The following is an 18,382-nucleotide window of genomic DNA, read 5'->3' as shown; positions in this document are numbered from 1 at the left end:
CTCAAATTGGGGCTTTTTTGCAAAGAGTGGTTTGTCCTCTTGCTGTCATCCAGAGACCCTAAGGCACAGAGCTGTCTGCAGAGGTCACTCTTGCATAGGAACATGCAGCATTGGCTTCATGTCTCCCCACCTACTTCATTTGGAATTTTCTGCCCTAAATTATTTGCTTCTTTCCTTCTTTGCCTCACAGAATGAAAATACAGCGTGTAGACAAGAAATCCCCCATACTGAAACAGATCCTGGCCCTGTAAAAAAGCAGTAGCATATAGGACGTCCACAAAGACTATACCCTTCAAAACAAGAGGTAACTGCCTCTCTCTAAAGCCAGAGATATGATACCATGTGCAAAGAAAGCAAAGCTATTTTGGGATTTACATAATCCAGCCTCATAGAAGCTGTCATGAAAGTCTGCCAACTCAGGAGGCTAAGTCTACTTATCTGTCCTTTACAATGATTGATCAAAATAATTATAAAATTTTCCTTATCCAATAGGCTACCTATTGCTTGTCCATCAAAAAAGTCCTTGAGTAAAGGAGAATTATGCAAAGCTGATTACAGTCCATTATACCAGATGATAAAAATGAGTGGGAGGAAACAGAAGAGGGTACATAAAGGAACTGAATAGTGCAAAAATCTGACTGCAAAAACTGGGGGCTATTAAGTATAACAATAGATTGTTATCCCTATGGTATCGTTCTCCAGCCTGGATTGCCCAATTCAAATTGACTGGTAATTCCAGTGGGTATCTTTCTTGGTCTTCAAACATCCTACACATGGAGTATGTAAACCGATAGGTGCCTCTTTTGTATCATCAGATCCATATGCCTACTGGAATTAAGGCAAAGCCAGCTCAGAGGAATCAGGTGAATCAGGAATCAAGGAAGAACGTGATGGCTGATGATCGAATAATGAAGGAATTTTGAAAGATTCTTCAGAACAAATAAGCTGTGTCAAGAGATGAAAATTCTTACAGACAACTGTTGCAATAGAAGAATAAGAAATCTGGTCTCCAAAGTTGAGCAATCCAAAGACCAAATGAAATTAAGAGACTCCAAAATTTAAATCTGATGAAGGATATGATTAAAAACCCACACACCACCGCACAACTAACTATGGAACTCTCTTCCACAAGATGTCACAGAGACAAAAAGCTTTCTAGGAGATTACAGAGACATGATGGGTGAGGTAATATCTTTTATTGGATCAACTTCTGTTGGAGAGAGAGAGAGACAGACAAGCTTACAAAGAGCTCTTCAGTTCTTGGAAAACTTACTCAGAGTGTCACAGCTAAATACAAGATGGAACAAATTGTTTAGCAAAAGTAGTTAACACATATTTCAAGGGACCATTCAAGATGAAGACACCTGTTAATATAGGTGATTTGACATTTATATGGATGATTAACAGCTAGAGTTACATTAGCTAGAGTTACAGAGATAGATGATAAATTTATAACCTATACAAATTCATACGTTAGGATGCAAGTTAACCAACTGCAGTTAGGAAGAAATCCCCTTTCCCTCCCCTCCCCCATCCCCCAATAGGTAGGTTGTCTGTCCACTATGGATTTTCTGTGGGAGGGAACCATTGTGTTATAATTTAAGAACTCTTAAGAAGTTCAGTTTGCTCCACTAAGCAGATCTTCCACAATATATTTCAGCCAAATTAAGTTCTTCAAGTTTGTCAGTCACCTGAACTTTCTGGTTAAATTTTTATTTCCAGTGGTGCAAATTCAACAGACAAAGCACAGATGAAGAGCACCTATCAAATGTGTTTTCTAATTCCATAGTTGCAGTGAATAAGTCTGCCTGGTTTCTTTGTTACTTCCAAGACAAAATGCATTTTTTAGTTCATAAATGCATATTTATAAAATCTTTCACTTCCACAGGAAGACTCAATTTCTTACAACTTTTGTTGTAAATTATTTTGTAAACCAGCAGGTATCTTCAAGATTGTGCTATATTTTTCTTTGACAAATGATAAAAGAATCCCTACACAGTTACTCATGGCAGTAAAATTTTATGGAGGTGCAACAAAACCAGCCACATGAAAAAAACATTATACTTGTATTTTGTGGGGGGATCATGGAAGGGGGGCAGAGAAATACTAGAACAGGGATCAAAAACAACATCATCAAGTGCAATGGCACAAGAAAAAGGATTAGAGACTGTTTTCCATTATAGGCGTGATTACTTTTATGACAACGTATCCTCAATTAGTAAATGAGTCATGGAGCTCTCATCTGAGAGCTGACCAACTCCATTTTACCTACCACTGCTTCTGGTGAATGTTCAAGTTCATTTTTACAGACATGTGAAGCAGTAGACAAGGGAAAGAATGGCGCATTTGAGGGAATATGCAGAGGGTGACAGAAGGGCCTACCTGGAGACAGCTATTACAGAAGCATTTAGTCCGCCATAACAGGAGAAAACCAACATTATGGGGATGGTCCATTGCATAAATCTCAGGGTTTCTTCTGAGAAAGTCTGAAGAGCAAGAAGCATTAAGATTAAATCATCATCCTCACTATGATCTGACAAGTCCTGAACTAGAACTGTTTCTATAGCCAGAAAACAGTACATGAAATAAATGAATTATAAATCTCTTCAGTTATGGACAATGCCTCCCTCCCAACTATCATACTATAGACACACGTGTATTTGTTTCCCCCCGCTAGCAACCTTAATTCTGAATTTCATTTTAAGACCACCTTAATGAAAGAACAGCAGCCAGGAGCTTCTAGCTGTACATTTTTCAGCTGAAGTGCTAGCATTTTTTTCCGACTGAAATGTTATGACAAATTAATCCCAGAAGAACGATCACAAAATTAAACACTCAAAAAATCTACTTTGTTAAAACACAAAAGCCTGATTTATTAAATCTGTTTTTCCTGCAGTGGGAAAGTTAGTTTGGCTTCTTGACTTTAACAGCTGGACTCAACATCTGAACAGGATTTGCAAGACTACTACTCTGCCCCCTGAAATGCTGAAACAACAGTTCTGTACAAACAGTTCTATTTAAAGAAGTCTGACTGGAAGCAGTGAGAACTCCTCCAATAAAATGTTGCCACAAAACAAAATTCACAGGGTACTTCCATGTTTTAGGATCTGTCCCATGTTCAGTAAGCGAGGGTTGCAGGAAGATAAGAGTCCTACATTTATTTTAGGAATGTCAACACAAGGACTTTGTCTTCACAACATTCAGTTTGCACTGTAACAAGATGACAAAGATCACCAGACACTGACATTGCAACGAATCATGATGCAACACTAACCGTTCCAAAACACCACTGTCCTAAAAGGTCTTTAGTGAGGGGGGGCTTTAAAACCTAGTGAGGAGGGCTTTAAACTAGGTTCACCGGGGGAAGGAGACCAAAGCCCTGAGGTAAGTGGGAAAGCGGGATACCGGGAGGAAGCACAGGCAGGAATGTCTGTGAGGGGAGGGCTCCTGCCTCATACTGGGAATGAGGGGCGATCAGCAGGTTATCTCAAGTGCTTATATACAAATGCACAAAGCCTTGGAAACAAGCAGGGAGAACTGGAGGTCCTGGTGATGTCAAGGAACTATGACGTGATTGGAATAACAGAGACTTGGTGGGATAACTCACATGACTGGAGTACTATCATGGATGGTTATAAACTGTTCAGGAAGGACAGGCAGGGCAGAAAAGGTGGGGGAGTAGCACTGTATGTAAGGGAGCAGTATGACTGCTCAGAGCTCCGGTACGAAACTGCAGAAAAACCTGAGTGTCTCTGGATTAAGTTTAGAAGTGTGTGCAACAAGAGTGATGTAGTGGTGGGAGTCTGCTATAGACCACCAGACCAGGGGGGTGAGGTAGATGAGGCTTTCTTCCGGCAGCTCACGGAAGCTACTAGATCGCATGCCCTGATTCTCATGGGTGACTTTAATTTTCCTGATATCTGCTGGGAGAGCAATACAGCGGTGCATAGACAATCCAGGAAGTTTTTGGAAAGCGTAGGGGACAATTTCCTGGCGCAAGTGCTAGAGGAGCCAACTAGGGGGGGCGCTTTTCTTGACCTGCTGCTCACAAACCGGGTAGAATTAGTGGGGGAAGCAAAAGTGGATGGGAATCTGGGAGGCAGTGACCATGAGTTGGTTGAGTTCAGGATCCTGACGCAGGGAAGAAAGGGAAGCAGCAGGATACAGACCCTGGACTTCAGGAAAGCAGACTTCGACTCCCTCAGGGAACGGATGGCCAGGATCCCCTGGGGGACTAACTTGAAGGGGAAAGGAGTCCAGGAGAGCTGGCTGTATTTCAAGGAATCCCTGTTGAGGTTACAGGGACAAACCATCCCAATGAGTCGAAAGAATAGTAAATATGGCAGGCGACCAGCTTGGCTTAATGGTGAAATCCTAGCGGATCTTAAACATAAAAAAGAAGCTTACAAGAAGTGGAAGGTTGGACATATGACCAGGGAAGAGTATAAAAATATTGCTCGGGCATGTAGGAATGATATCAGGAGGGCCAAATCGCACCTGGAGCTGCAGCTAGCAAGAGATGTTAAGAGTAACAAGAAGGGTTTCTTCAGGTATGTTGGCAACAAGAAGAAAGCCAAGGAAAGTGTGGGCCCCTACTCAATGAGGGAGGCAACCTAGTGACAGAGGATGTGGAAAAAGCTAATGTACTCAATGCTTTTTTTTGCCTCTGTTTTCACTAACAAGGTCAGCTCCCAGACTGCTGCGCTGGGCATCACAAAATGGGGAAGAGATGGCCAGCCCTCTGTGGAGATAGAGGTGGTTAGGGACTATTTAGAAAAGCTGGACGTGCACAAGTCCATGGGGCCGGACGAGTTGCATCCGAGAGTGCTAAAGGAATTGGCGGCTGTGACTGCAGAGCCATTGGCCATTATCTTTGAAAACTCGTGGCGAACGGGGGAAGTCCCGGATGACTGGAAAAAGGCTAATGTAGTGCCAATCTTTAAAAAAGGGAAGAAGGAGGATCCTGGGAACTACAGGCCAGTCAGCCTCACCTCAGTCCCTGGAAAAATCATGGAGCAGGTCCTCAAAGAATCAATCCTGAAGCACTTGCATGAGAGGAAAGTGATCAGGAACAGCCAGCATGGATTCACCAAGGGAAGGTCATGCCTGACTAATCTAATCGCCTTCTATGATGAGATTACTGGTTCTGTGGATGAAGGGAAAGCAGTGGATGTATTGTTTCTTGACTTTAGCAAAGCTTTTGACACGGTCTCCCACAGTATTCTTGTCAGCAAGTTAAGGAAGTATGGGCTGGATGAATGCACTATAAGGTGGGTAGAAAGCTGGCTAGATTGTCGGGCTCAACGGGTAGTGATCAATGGCTCCATGTCTAGTTGGCAGCCGGTATCAAGTGGAGTGCCCCAAGGGTCGGTCCTGGGGCTGGTTTTGTTCAATATCTTCATAAATGATCTGGAGGATGGTGTGGATTGCACTCTCAGCAAATTTGCGGATGATACTAAACTGGGAGGAGTGGTAGATACGCTGGAGGGGAGGGATAGGATACAGAAGGACCTAGACAAATTGGAGGATTGGGCCAAAAGAAATCTGATGAGGTTCAAGAAGGATAAGTGCAGGGTCCTGCACTTAGGACGGAAGAACCCAATGCACAGCTACAGACTAGGGACCGAATGGCTAGGCAGCAGTTCTGCGGAAAAGGACCTAGGGGTGACAGTGGACGAGAAGCTGGATATGAGTCAGCAGTGTGCCCTTGTTGCCAAGAAGGCCAATGGCATTTTGGGATGTATAAGTAGGGGCATAGCGAGCAGATCGAGGGACGTGATCGTCCCCCTCTATTCGACATTGGTGAGGCCTCATCTGGAGTACTGTGTCCAGTTTTGGGCCCCACACTACAAGGAGGATGTGGATAAATTGGAGAGAGTCCAGCGAAGGGCAACAAAAATGATTAGGGGTCTGGAACACATGAGTTATGAGGAGAGGCTGAGGGAGCTGGGATTGTTTAGCCTGCAGAAGAGAAGAATGAGGGGGGATTTGATAGCTGCTTTCAACTACCTGAAAGGGGGTTCCAAAGAGGATGGCTCTAGACTGTTCTCAATGGTAGCAGATGACAGAACGAGGAGTAATGGTCTCAAGTTGCAGTGGGGGAGGTTTAGATTGAATATTAGGAAAAACTTTTTCACTAAGAGGGTGGTGAAACACTGGAATGCGTTACCTAGGGAGGTGGTAGAATCTCCTTCCTTAGAGGTTTTTAAGGTCAGGCTTGACAAAGCCCTGGCTGGGATGATTTAACTGGGAATTGGTCCTGCTTCAAGCAGGGGGTTGGACTAGATGACCTTCTGGGGTCCCTTCCAACCCTGATATTCTATGATTCTATGATAACTGGAAATAGATGTCAGCCTTTCCTGAATTCTGAACTAATGCAAAACTGAAAGACCAAAGATGATCCTACCCTGCATAAGACTGAAGACTTCTGCAGTGCCGGTTTGTGTAGCTCATTTCAGGTTTGCCTCAGACATGAGTGAGCTGTTCCAGGTTCCATTTATACAGGTTCTTATATTGCTCTCATCACTTTTGTATCTGAGCCCCTTTCAGTAATACATTAAGCGACTAACATCTGCCCTGTAGGTTTGTTCTTGCTCCTCCTCTCCCCAGAGAGAGAAAAGTGTGTGCAGTATAGCATTTTGTTTTAGATTCCCCATGCCAGCCTAGGTCTGTGTACTGGAGGGCAGAGGCAGGGAACAGAAAGATCTGGTGTGAGAACACAGAACAGTTTTCCCCCTTTTAGTTTCCTGACCTTTGAGGATTGTTTCCTAAAGGAAATAAGGAAACTGACTCATGGTAACCTCATTTGCAAGTAGGGAAGCTGCATGTGCAAAAGACCCGAACAAAACAAAACTGCTGAGTGCATAAAATTCTGTGCCACTCTCAGAAAGCTTGTTTGTCAAAACAAAAACATTGGGTGAAGTCTGTTCAATTTGATCAAATACATTCAAGTGACCTGCGCTAAAGGAGTGACTACATCAACTGGAAATGTAATGGGGTACTCTAATTTCTGGTGGTGCAATAGATAGCAGTTTGTGTTATGTTTTTTAAAGTGTCTTTCAATTCTGCTTTCAGTGATAATCCTTCTGGCTGGTCCCCACTGCAACCCACATTGCTCCTCTTAAATCATTTGAGATGGAAAATGTCTCCTCCTTTTTCCCAGGGACAGAAGATGCTGCTGCAGTGCAAGGTACAGAGTGGAATCGTTCATTCAGTAAGATCTTAAATCACCAAAATCATGCATGGCATATAGTCCACTGCATGGATATGCTCTTCTGGATATACCCCAGCCTCTTTGGCCGGATCTACACTAACAAAATTGCATACCCACCTTCCAACAGTGCAGCTACGCAGATCAGAAATTCATGACAGTGGTGTAGATAAGGCACAAGCATTTTCACTAGGGCTTACACTGCTCCTTACCCTAGAGTAGGAGCTGCAACAAGGCTGGAAACGGGTACAAATTCTGCAGAATAGGCAAGGACAAAATGTGTTCCCTTAAAATTATACTAATATGCCAAGCCTTCTCTCCAGATTGGGTTCAACCCCTTGATCTCACACCTCCTGTTTGGTGTGTCTACACTCACAACCTTTCTAGCTATAAAGCATCACCATTGCAGCATCAGTGGAAGCTGTAACAGACAGGGACTAGGTTTGAGGACTGTGGTAAAGATGCCCGAGTCCCATCTATACTATAGTTTCCATGGCTGTTTACACTGGTGAAGCTGCATAGGCAGTGAATTACCTCTCAAAAGTTTGCAAGTATAAATGCAGTCTTCAAGGGTTAAAGTAACAGCAATATTTCTATTTACACAGCCCCAAAGGTGTGCTAGTGATTTCAGTGCTGAAAATGAGAAGAGTTGAGGGACCTACTAATTAACAAGTAAGAACTGGTAAAAAGATCCATAAACCCAGATTGAGTGAACTCTTTCAATATGCCTATATCCAACAATCAATGTTGCATATCAAAGAAATTCTAATCAGGTTTTAAGTCAGAAAAGTACAAGATTCACAAGCAGATAAGGGAATTTTAAAAAAGGTTACTTAACAAAATAACTTTTGTTCTCCAAAATGTATTACTTCCATATATTACACTGAGAGATCATGTGCTCTTCACTGTGTGACAAACTCATTTCAGAGAATCTCACCACTGGGAAGGCATGTGCATGCATCTCTGTTCATGGAGTTTAGAACCAACATTATAAGTCCCCAACTTACATAGTTCTTCTCTAACTTCAGGCTCATACTTTAACTCTCCAAAGTAGAGGAGAGAAAGGAGAGTCACCTGAATCTGCAGAGGCAATACATTTGGAGAACAACTTAGGCCAGTAAGCAACCTCTTCTTCATAACACTGTTTCTGCAGATACTCACAGTTAGACTAACTAACAGTGGCAAGTCTCAGCAAGAAGGCAGAGTATGAATAACTGAAATGTTAGTGAAAACACTGCTCTCCTGAACGACAACCTAGTCTGATCTGACTCCGTATTGGGAAATGAGAGAATATACAAAAAGAAAAGGAGTACTTGTGGCACCTTAGAGGCTAACAAATTTATTTGAGCATAAGCTTTTGTGAGCTACAGCTCAATTCACTGGATGCATTCAGTAGAAAATACAGTGGGGAGATTTAGATACACAGAGAACATGAAACAATGGGTGTTACCATACACACTGTAACAAGAGTGATTAGGTAAGGTGAGCTATTACCAGCAGGAGAGTGGGGGGGAAAAAAACCTTTTGTAGTGATAATCAAGGTGGGGCATTTCCAGCAGTTGACAAGAACGTGTGAGGAACAGTAGCGGGGGGGGGGGGGGGGGGGGGGGGGGGAGGGGAGGGAAGGGGGAAGGCGCTTGGATCATAAACATGGGGAAATAGTTTTACTTTGTGTAATGACACATCCACTCCCAGTCTTCAAGCAGAAGTTAATTGTATCCAGTTTGCAAATTAATTCCAATTCATCAGTCTCTCGTTGGAGTCTGTTTTTGAAGAGAGAATATGCTTTGTGAAGGCATGCATCGAGCTTCAGGGAGCAGCACTGCAAATCTCAACAACCAGCACATGACAAATAGATACTGCAGAAGTTATTACTCCCCTGGTGAAAAGGGCTGTAGGTCCTTCTGGTACAATAAGCACACTGTCTGAAAGCAGCGACCCATTACTGCCTCTAATTAGAAGTTCTTAAATTAACAGGTGCCAAAGAAGATGCCTTCCTACCAAACTGGTCTTTTTGGAAGATATCAACACAACCAAAGAGAGTGGGTTGGATGCTGGCTGGTAAAGTCAATCAGGCTCCCAGTTCTACACTGCAAGAGAAGTTTGCAGTGACAGGCTTCAACACCCAAGAACAGTAATAGCCAAATGCAGAAGATGGGTCTAGAAAAGCAATCATAATGGAAAGGGAACTTCAGAAATTATAAACCCAAAAGGATAACTGCTACCTTGGCACCAGACCACCTTGCCAACCAGAACATAAACCGCAAGGGGTACTTCTCAATGGTGCTGCAAGCATTGGTGGATCACAAGGGACATTTCACCAACATCAACGTGGGATGGCCAGCAAAGGTGCATGACGCTCGCATCTTTAGGAACTCCGGGCTGTTCAAGCAGCTGCAAGAAGGGACTTACTTCCCAGACCAGAAAATTACCATTGGGGATGTTGAAATGCCAATAGTTATCCCTGGGGACCCAGCCTAACCCTTGCTCCCATGGCTCATGAAGCCGTACACATGCAGCCAGGACAGTAGTAAGGAGCAGTTCAACTACAGGCTGAACAAGTGCAGAATGGTGGTAGAATGTGCCTTTGAACGTTTAAAAGCTCGCTGGCACTGTTTGCTGACTACGTCAGACCTCAGCGCAACCAACATTCCCATTGTTATTGCTGCTTGCAGTGTGCTCCATAATATCTGTGAGAGTAAGGGGGAGACTTTTATGGCAGGGTGGGAGGTTGAGGCAAATCGCCTGGTGTCCGATTTTGAGCAGCCAGACACCAGGGCGATTAGAAAAGCACAGCAAGGCGCGCTGCACATCAGAGAACCAGTTTCATGACTGGCCAAGCTTCGGTGTGACAGTTGTGTGTATTTCTCCTTGATGCAAACCCGCCCCCTTTGCTGATTTTTATTCCCTGTAAGCCAAGCACCCTCCCACCTTCAAAATAAAGTAATTATTGTTTTGAAACCATGCATTCTTTCTTTAGGTTAATTAAAAAAAAGGGAGATAACTGACAAGGCAGCCCAGGTAGGGTGGGGGAGGAGGGAAGGATACGGCCACATTGCTTATTGTAGCCACACTACAAATCAAACTGTTTGAATGACAGTCTTCTGTTGCTTGGGCCATCCTCTGGAGTGGAGTGGCTGGGTGCCCGGAGCTTCCCCGCCGCATTCTTGGGCATCTGGGTGAGGAGGATATGGAACTTGGGGAGGAGGTCAGGTGATTGTACAATGGATACAGTGGGGGTCTGTGCTCTTGTTGGATTTCTTGCAGCTGCACCAGATGCTTCACCATGTCCGTTTGCTCCCCCAATTAGCCTTAGCATCGCCTCCTGCCACCGCTCTTCGCGCTCACTTAATGCTTTCCTAGTCTTTAACGCTGAATGCCTCCATGCATTCAGCTGTGCCCTATCAGTGTGGGAGGACTGCATGAGCTCGGAAAACATGCCATCGCGAGTGCATTTTTTTTTGCCTTCTAATCTGCGATAACCTCAGGGACGGAGATGATGGGGGAGCCTAGAAACATTTGCACCTGGGTCAGAAGATAAAAAGGGAGAGTAAAATTTAAGATGATACATTTCTGAGAACAAAACGGAGACTCTTTCACAGTGAATCAAGCAATTCACAGCAGACAGCACATGTGCTTTAGGTACAAGGTCGCATTTTGCCTTTTATATTGAGGGCCTGCTGGTATGGTGACATCACACACGGCTGGGCAACACAGTTCGGTTTCCAGGCAGCCATGGTAAGGCAAAAGGGTATGCGGGGTTGGCTTCTTACACATAACATGTGGGAATGGTTTCAAACTGCAGCACCATCCTTTCCCATAGCAAGCAATGGGTTGGGTTTCACATTTAAAAGGAGGGGCTGCAGTTTTTGGATGGATGTGCAGCACACACCTCCCCCCACCCCACAGCGTGGCTATTCTCTGGGATGATCCCTTTTAGCCAAGCACAAACAACCCAGCATGAACGGGGTCCTTTTACTATTCCCTTACAAAAATTCCCCTATTTCAACCAGGTGACCATGAATGATATCACTCTCCTGAGGTGAGCACAGAACGATATAGACCAAATGTTGCTTGAATGGGACCAAAACCCAGGACCAAAACCCAGGACCAAAACCCAGGACCATTCGCTGCCATGCTTTGTGCTGCAATGATTCCAGAATAATTTCAGAGTACCTACAGGAGAGCTTCATGGAGATGTCCCTGGAGGATTCCCGCTCCATCCCCAGACATGTGAACAGGCTTTTCCAGTAGCTCTACTGGCCACGAATGCATCCCAATTCTTCAGGGCAAATCTAACATTAAACATTATTGCTTCTGAACTCTGTACTGTAGTTACAAATGTGCACTCACCAGAGGTGCCTTCTCCAGCTTCAGGGTCGGGGATCATGCCTTCGGAGGGTATTGGCTCCAGGGGGATGAAAAGGTCATGGCTGCTGGGGAGAACGGATTCACCGCTTGCCTGTTGCGCATTCTCCTCCTCCTCCTCCTCATCCACAAAATCCTCCTCTCTGTTGCGTGAGACTCCCCCCCTTGCAGGTGTCCATGGACAATGGTGGGGTAGTGGTAGGGTCCCCTCCCAGAATGGCATGTAGCTGATCATAGAAGCGGCATGTATGGGACTCTGATCTGGAGCAACCGTTTGCCTCCTTTGTCTTTTGGTAGGCTTGCCTCAGCTCCTTAACTTTCACGCAGCACTGCTGTGTGCCCCTGTTATAGCCTCTCTCCACCATGCCCTGTGAGATTTTGGCAAATATATTTGCATTTCTTCTTTTTGATCGGAGTTCTGCCTGCACAGAGGCTTCTCCCCATACAGCAATCGGATCCAGTGTCTCCCTTTCGGTCCATGCTGGAGCTCGTTTGCAATTCTGGGGGAACTGCATGGTCACCTCTGCTGACAAGTTCGCCACGCTGACCAAACTTGAATTTCATTTCCTAAATTCCCGGGGCTTTTCCTGTGTACCTGGCCAGTGCATCGGAGTTCAAAGTGCTGTCCAGAGCGGTTACAACAGAGCATTCTGGGATAGCTCCCGGAGGCCATTACTGTCGATTTGCATCCGCACTACCACTAATTCGACCCAGCAAGGTCGATTGTAGCACTCACCAGGGAGGAGTACAGAAGTCGATTTTAAGAGCCTTTTAAGTCGACAGAACGGGGTTGGTTGTGTGGATACATTCATTTTAAAATCAACCTATCGTGGCTAAATTCGACCTAGCCCCGTAGTGTAGACCAGGCCTTAGTTTTGTTCTGAGTAGCTAAGCTCAGACTGAGATTGAACAGATCATTTGAAATCACTGGAATCTATTTGCTGTGATGCAAGCCACCACAGTTCATCACAGTCAACACTGGGATTTAGTTTTCATAGGGGAAATTTTTTTAAAAACCACCCCTATCCTTTGTAAACTGCTGACTAAACTAAATCTCACCCATCTCTGTTTAGAGCTTAGTTTGTTACATTTTAAAGTTGATTAAGCTTGTACAGTCATACAAATTTTTTAATAAGGTTTACTATAACAATTGCCCTACCAGCCCAATGATCAAAATATAGAGGATATATTGTATCTGTAAGAAATTATATTACGGAGAATAGGTGAATTACTGAATAAAACTTAGGGTACTTTAAAAAAAAATCCCTACACAAATGAGCATCCAATCCTTCAAATTCAGGATTTTTTTTTCCCCCTCAATTTTGTACTTCTGTTTTACAGAAGAACTGTAGGAATTGATGCAATTTTAGTAGGGCTAGGAAACAATGAGTGATAAAACTTGGTTAGAGAGTAGTACAAATATTAGCATGGCTAAATTGCAACATTATCTATTGGCAAACAGATAACAAAGCTACTTCACATTGAAGACAGATTAGTTAGTGTCTCAGTACAACATTTTTCAAACACATTTCAAGTTATTAAAAACTATAGCATAAAAATGACTAAGAACATGCTAAGTATTAATGATTCCTGTTATTATTCTTTAAATACCTCAAGGAGCATACACCTACTCAGAATCTTTGCAAAATATGCCAGTGGCTTGGATTAGGTGCTGGTTTTAAATAGGATTGCTATTAAGTTAAAAGAAACCAATACACAGTATGCACATTCACAATATTTGTGTTTAAGACCAGATTTAAGTATTTAGGATAAATTAATTATTCAATTGGTCTCCCCTTCTAGATTTAGGGGAAAATATACATGGCACAGGAAGGAACGTGAGTGACCAGGGACTTTACCTACAATGTGCACAAGTAGTAAATCTCTCTAAAATATGAAGATTTGACAATACAGCAGTATGGTATATATTTGACTTACCACCGCCACAGCATCACTAGAAAGAACAGCATTAATATCCAGCACTGTATAGTAAGCTATGTTGGTCAAAATATAGATAACCGTCACAATGGGCATAGAAATTGCAATAGCCAGTGGCAGATTCCTGATGAGACAAAAACAGCAAATAGGCTTGGGAAAATTCTAGGGTTTTAAAAAATATATATAATTTCAACAAATATCAGTATTTATTTTTAAGCATTTTTAAATTGTTTATCTATTTACATGTCTACAGTTGTGCAAAATTACGGGTTAAATTTTTTCCCACTTTTTAAATAGATTTAAATTTTCACAGTTGCAGAAAATTATGGGGGAAGTCAGACAATTACACTAAAAATACTAAATACAGATTCAAAAAGTTAACGCTTTATAACCGTTAAAACAAACTGTCAATGTAATATCCTTAAATGAAACTCTAATAAGGTCTAAGTAGCATTTTTCTTACTTTGCCTATCTGTCAGTGTCAGATATCAATGGAAATATCTAAGTTATTTAGAGCTAGACTGAGCTGATTACATTTGATAAATGTTTCTAATTGAATGCAAGCTCTTCTTCTTTCAAAAACCTCCTGTCAAAACAAAACTTTGAAAAAATTGTCTCGTTCAGGGTGGCAAAACCAGCAAACTGGATCAATACTTAGAGAGTGACAAACTCCAAGTCAGCCTTTTGCATTTGTTGGATTTAATATTTTAAAGCGTCATTTACCTTTTAAAAATGAATTTGGCACAGAGTAAGGATTTTTTCATTACTTCCCTAATGGCACTAAAAGGGGATTCAACACCATTACAATGTCATCACTATCACAAAGTCAAATTACTGTGGCAAAATGTCAGTGCAATACAAAGTAATTAAAAACTCTTTAAAAGATAAGAGACCATGATTCTTGGGACTGTTCTCCTAGAGAGTGACTAATGCAACGCTCATGGTTCAAAGATCTGAGCATCGTAATAGCTAGTGGCTGAGATCCATCCAGAGAGCAATTACTTACTTCAAATACCAGTTTAAGCTAAAGTTTAATGATGTGAAACAAGAACAAAAGAAAAGTGCCAGCTCCGCAGAGAACAAGAGAGAGAAAATGGGGACTATATTATATAGTTACCTTTTTCTCAGCAATAGCAATAATTTTCATTGCACCAAAGATTAACCAATATAATTATATCCCACCACACTCTTGGAGAACAAGCAATACAAGGATCATTCCTGAAATATATATTACTAATAGACATATTTAGTAAATCTAGTACCCCAGTGTGGTGGGGTAGCTGCCCCACACAGGCAGAAGGATTAAAGCAGCCTTGGGGAGGCTGCGCAGAACCCAGCCAATTAGAAGAGTCTTATTGAGCCAGCCAATAGGGAGAAGGCTTAGTGGAGCAGCCAGTCAGGGTCAGGCTGGCCTATATAAGAAGGGCCGCTGAGCAGAACAGAGGCAGTCTCTCCTGGGAGGGTAAGGGAGGAGGACTGGCTACCCTGTAGGAGGGTTGAGAGCAGCGTGAACAGATGTCCCGATTTTATAGGGACAGTCCCGATTTGGGGGTCTTTTTCCCTTATATAGGCTCCTATAACCCCCACCCCCGTCCCGATTTTTCACACTTGCTGTCTGGTCACCCTAGTCAAGAGAGAGACAGCACCTCGGACAGAGCAGTGCTGGAAAAGGGAACAAGAGGAAGCTCCAACCAGATGGCTGCCAGACTGAGGCCCTGATACAAGGGCGGAGAAGGTGCTAGGGCTGTGGGGAAGTGGCCCAGGGAAACAGATGGTGGAGTAGGAGGAGGGGCAATACATGGCTGCCAGCTATAGGGTCCCTGGGCCAGAACGCAGAGTAGTGGGTGGGCCTGGGTCCTCCTCCACTTGCCACCAAGGGGAGTGGCCAGTGCATGCACTGCAGTTTGCCACTGCGATGAGTGGACTGCACTGAGCACTGCCAGGTCCCCTGGGGAGGAGCGGGGAGAGAACCGAGTGGAGCACAGTCCAGGGAGCGACATGGGTCCTAGAGGTGGAGGTGAGAATGACGACAGGCGAGACACTACTAGATGAGGGCATGTTGGTGAAACAAGAGCTAATTCCTAGGACAGCCAGCAGGAGGCACCGTGGTGGTGAGGCCTGTCCCATTACACTCAGGCAGGAAATGGAAAACAGAGGAGATGCCTTTCAAAAACAAAACAAAACCACAAACAAACAAACAAAAAAGAAAAAACACAAAACTACAGAGGGGTATTCATCGTCCCCCTTTAATCCCCTAAAAATACTATGCAGAAGATGGAAGAATCAGGGTATTTTCAAAACTTTTCAAAACTAGAAAGAAGCTGCAAGTCCAAACCTCAATGTCTGATGCAATTTTAAGCCCGAGTTCTTTGACAAGAGAATGTAAAATATTCTATGTGGCTTCCCTGTGAGTATCCTAAATATTAATCAAAGGTTGCGTACTATCTCTCACATGGCTGCCATCCTACACCTTGACCTGAAATTCACAAAGGCATGGCTAAAAGGGAATGCTAGAATAGGAAAAATTATCTGCTTACCTGAAAATTTCCATTGTGCAAGTAATAAGGTCCACAGATCCATTACCATGGGTTCTCCAACCTGCGTGCAGCTTTCGGGCAGGATCAGACCTGTCATTCCCTAGCATCAGATGAATGCATCACCTCTTGAAATTCCCTCCAGTTGAGAAATTCCACAGCCAAGATAATTCAAAGCTACTTTTTTAATTAGAGATTGTGTTAAATATACTTTGAGGAAATACAAACATTTCTCCTATGGCAGTGCATAGTATATTCTACCTAATCACAACAAACCCAAATACTGGGCTGTCAGTTTCCATCTGTATTGTGGATGATCCATTTGTCTCCAGAGTGAGCTGAATCTGTGGATCTTATTACACAGAAAGATAATTTTCAGCTAAGCACAGATACATTTTTCTCTTCTTCTTCATGCTAAGGTCTACAAATTAGGGTTGTTGATTAATCACAGTTAACTCACACGATTAACTAAAAAAAAATCACAATTAAAAAAATTAATCGCAATTAATCGCAGTTTTAATTGCACTGTTAAACACTAGAATAGCAATTGAAATGTATTATATTTTGGATGTTTTTCTTCATTTTCATATATATTGATTTCAATTAAAACACAGAATACAAGGTGTATATTATTTTTGATTACAAATATTTGCACTGTAAAAATGATAAACAAAAGAAATAGTATTTTTCAATTCACCTCATACAAGTTGTCATAAATATAAAGGGAAGGGTAACCACCTTTCTGTATACAGTGCTATAAAATCCCTCCTGGCCAGAGGCAAAACCCTTTCACCTGTAAAGGGTTAAGAAGCTAAGGTAACTTCACTGGCACCTGACCCAAAATGACCAAAGAGGGGACAAGATACTTTTAAATCTGGAGGGCGGGGGGGGACAAAGGGTCTGTGTGATGCTTTTGCAAGGAACGGATCAGGAATGCAGCCTTACAATTCCTGTTAAATTAGTAACTAATCTAGCTAGAAATGCGTTAGATTTCCTTTTGCTTAATGGCTGGTAAAATAAGCTGTGCTGAATGGAATGTATATTCCTGTTTTTGTCTCTTTTTGTAACTTAAGGTTTTGCCTAGAGGGATTCTTTATGTTTTGAATCAGATTACCCTGTAAGGTATTTACCATCCTGATTTTACAGAGGTGATTCTTTTACCTTTTCTTTAATTAAAAGTCTTCTTTTAAGAACCTGATTGCTTTTTCATTGTTCTTAAGATCCAAGGATTTGGGTCTGTGTTCACCTGTACAAATTGGTGAGGATTCTTATCAAGCCTTCCCCAGGAAAGGGGGTGTAGGGCTAGGCGGGATATTTTGGGGGAAGACGTCTCCAAGTGGGCTCTTTCCCTTGTGATACTGCATGGCCAGAGGGCAGCAGGAGAGTGTTAGAAGGGAGCATTATTCCCTGTAGAGGGAGAAAGTTTGCTATAGATTAATTCATAGATACTAAGGTCAGAAGGGACCATTATGATCATCTAGTCCGACCTCCTGCACAACGCAGGCCACAGAATCTCACCCACCCACTCCTGCAAAAAACCTCTCACCTATGTCTGAGCTATTGAAATCCTCAAATCGTGGTTTAAAGACTTCAAGGAGCAGAGAATCCTCCAGCAAGTGACCCGTGCCCCATGCTACAGAGGAAGGTGAAAAACCTCCAGGGCCTCTTCCAATCTGCCCTGGAGGAAAATTCCTTCCTGACCCCAAATATGGTGATCAGCTGAACCCTGAGCACATGGGTAAGGTTCACCAGCCAGATACCTAGGAAAGAATTTTCTGTAGTAACTCAGATCCCACCCCATCTAACATCCCATCACAGGCCATTAGGCCTATTTACCATGAATATTTAAAGATCAATTAATTACCAAAATCATGTTATCCCATCACACCATCTCCTCCATAAACTTATCAAGTTTAATCTTAAAGCCAGATAGATCTTTTGCCCCAACTGCTTCCCTTAGAAGGCTATTCCAAAACTTCACTCCTCTGATGGTTAGAAACCTTCGTCTAATTTCAAGTCTAAACTTCCCAATGACCAGTTTATATCCATTTGTTCTTGTGTCCACATTGGTACTGAGTTTAAATAATTCCTCTCCCTCTCCGGTATTTATCCCTCTGATATATTTATAGAGAGCAAATCATATCTCCCCTCAACCTGAAGCCAATTAAAGCACCTGAAGCCAGTCACCTGATAAAACCCCCCTGCTTCAATCAGACAAGGGAAGGAGTTGAAGCAGAGTGGATTGGTGTTGGAGCAGACAGCAGTTTGGAGGGAAGCAGAGGAGAGTTTGGAGAAGTGCTGCAGTGGGCTAAGACCACCAAGACCTAGGTAA

General features: G+C 43.0%; 1 protein-coding gene across 1 annotated transcript in view; it reads right to left on the bottom strand.

Annotated features, from left to right (window-relative positions):
• SLC7A6 (solute carrier family 7 member 6) overlaps nucleotides 1–18,382 on the bottom strand; it is a 57,635-nt gene that overhangs the window by 12,196 nt on the left and 27,057 nt on the right. Inside the window, exon 5 of the mRNA XM_048817181.2 lies at nucleotides 13,517–13,640. Coding sequence (XP_048673138.1) covers nucleotides 13,517–13,640 — 124 coding nt within the window. The remainder of the gene's footprint in view (nucleotides 1–13,516; nucleotides 13,641–18,382) is intronic.

The sequence above is a fragment of the Caretta caretta genome, chromosome 12, assembly GCF_965140235.1.
Source record: "Caretta caretta isolate rCarCar2 chromosome 12, rCarCar1.hap1, whole genome shotgun sequence".
NCBI lineage: Eukaryota > Metazoa > Chordata > Testudines > Cheloniidae > Caretta > Caretta caretta.
This window is presented reverse-complemented; position numbering and strand designations above follow the sequence as displayed.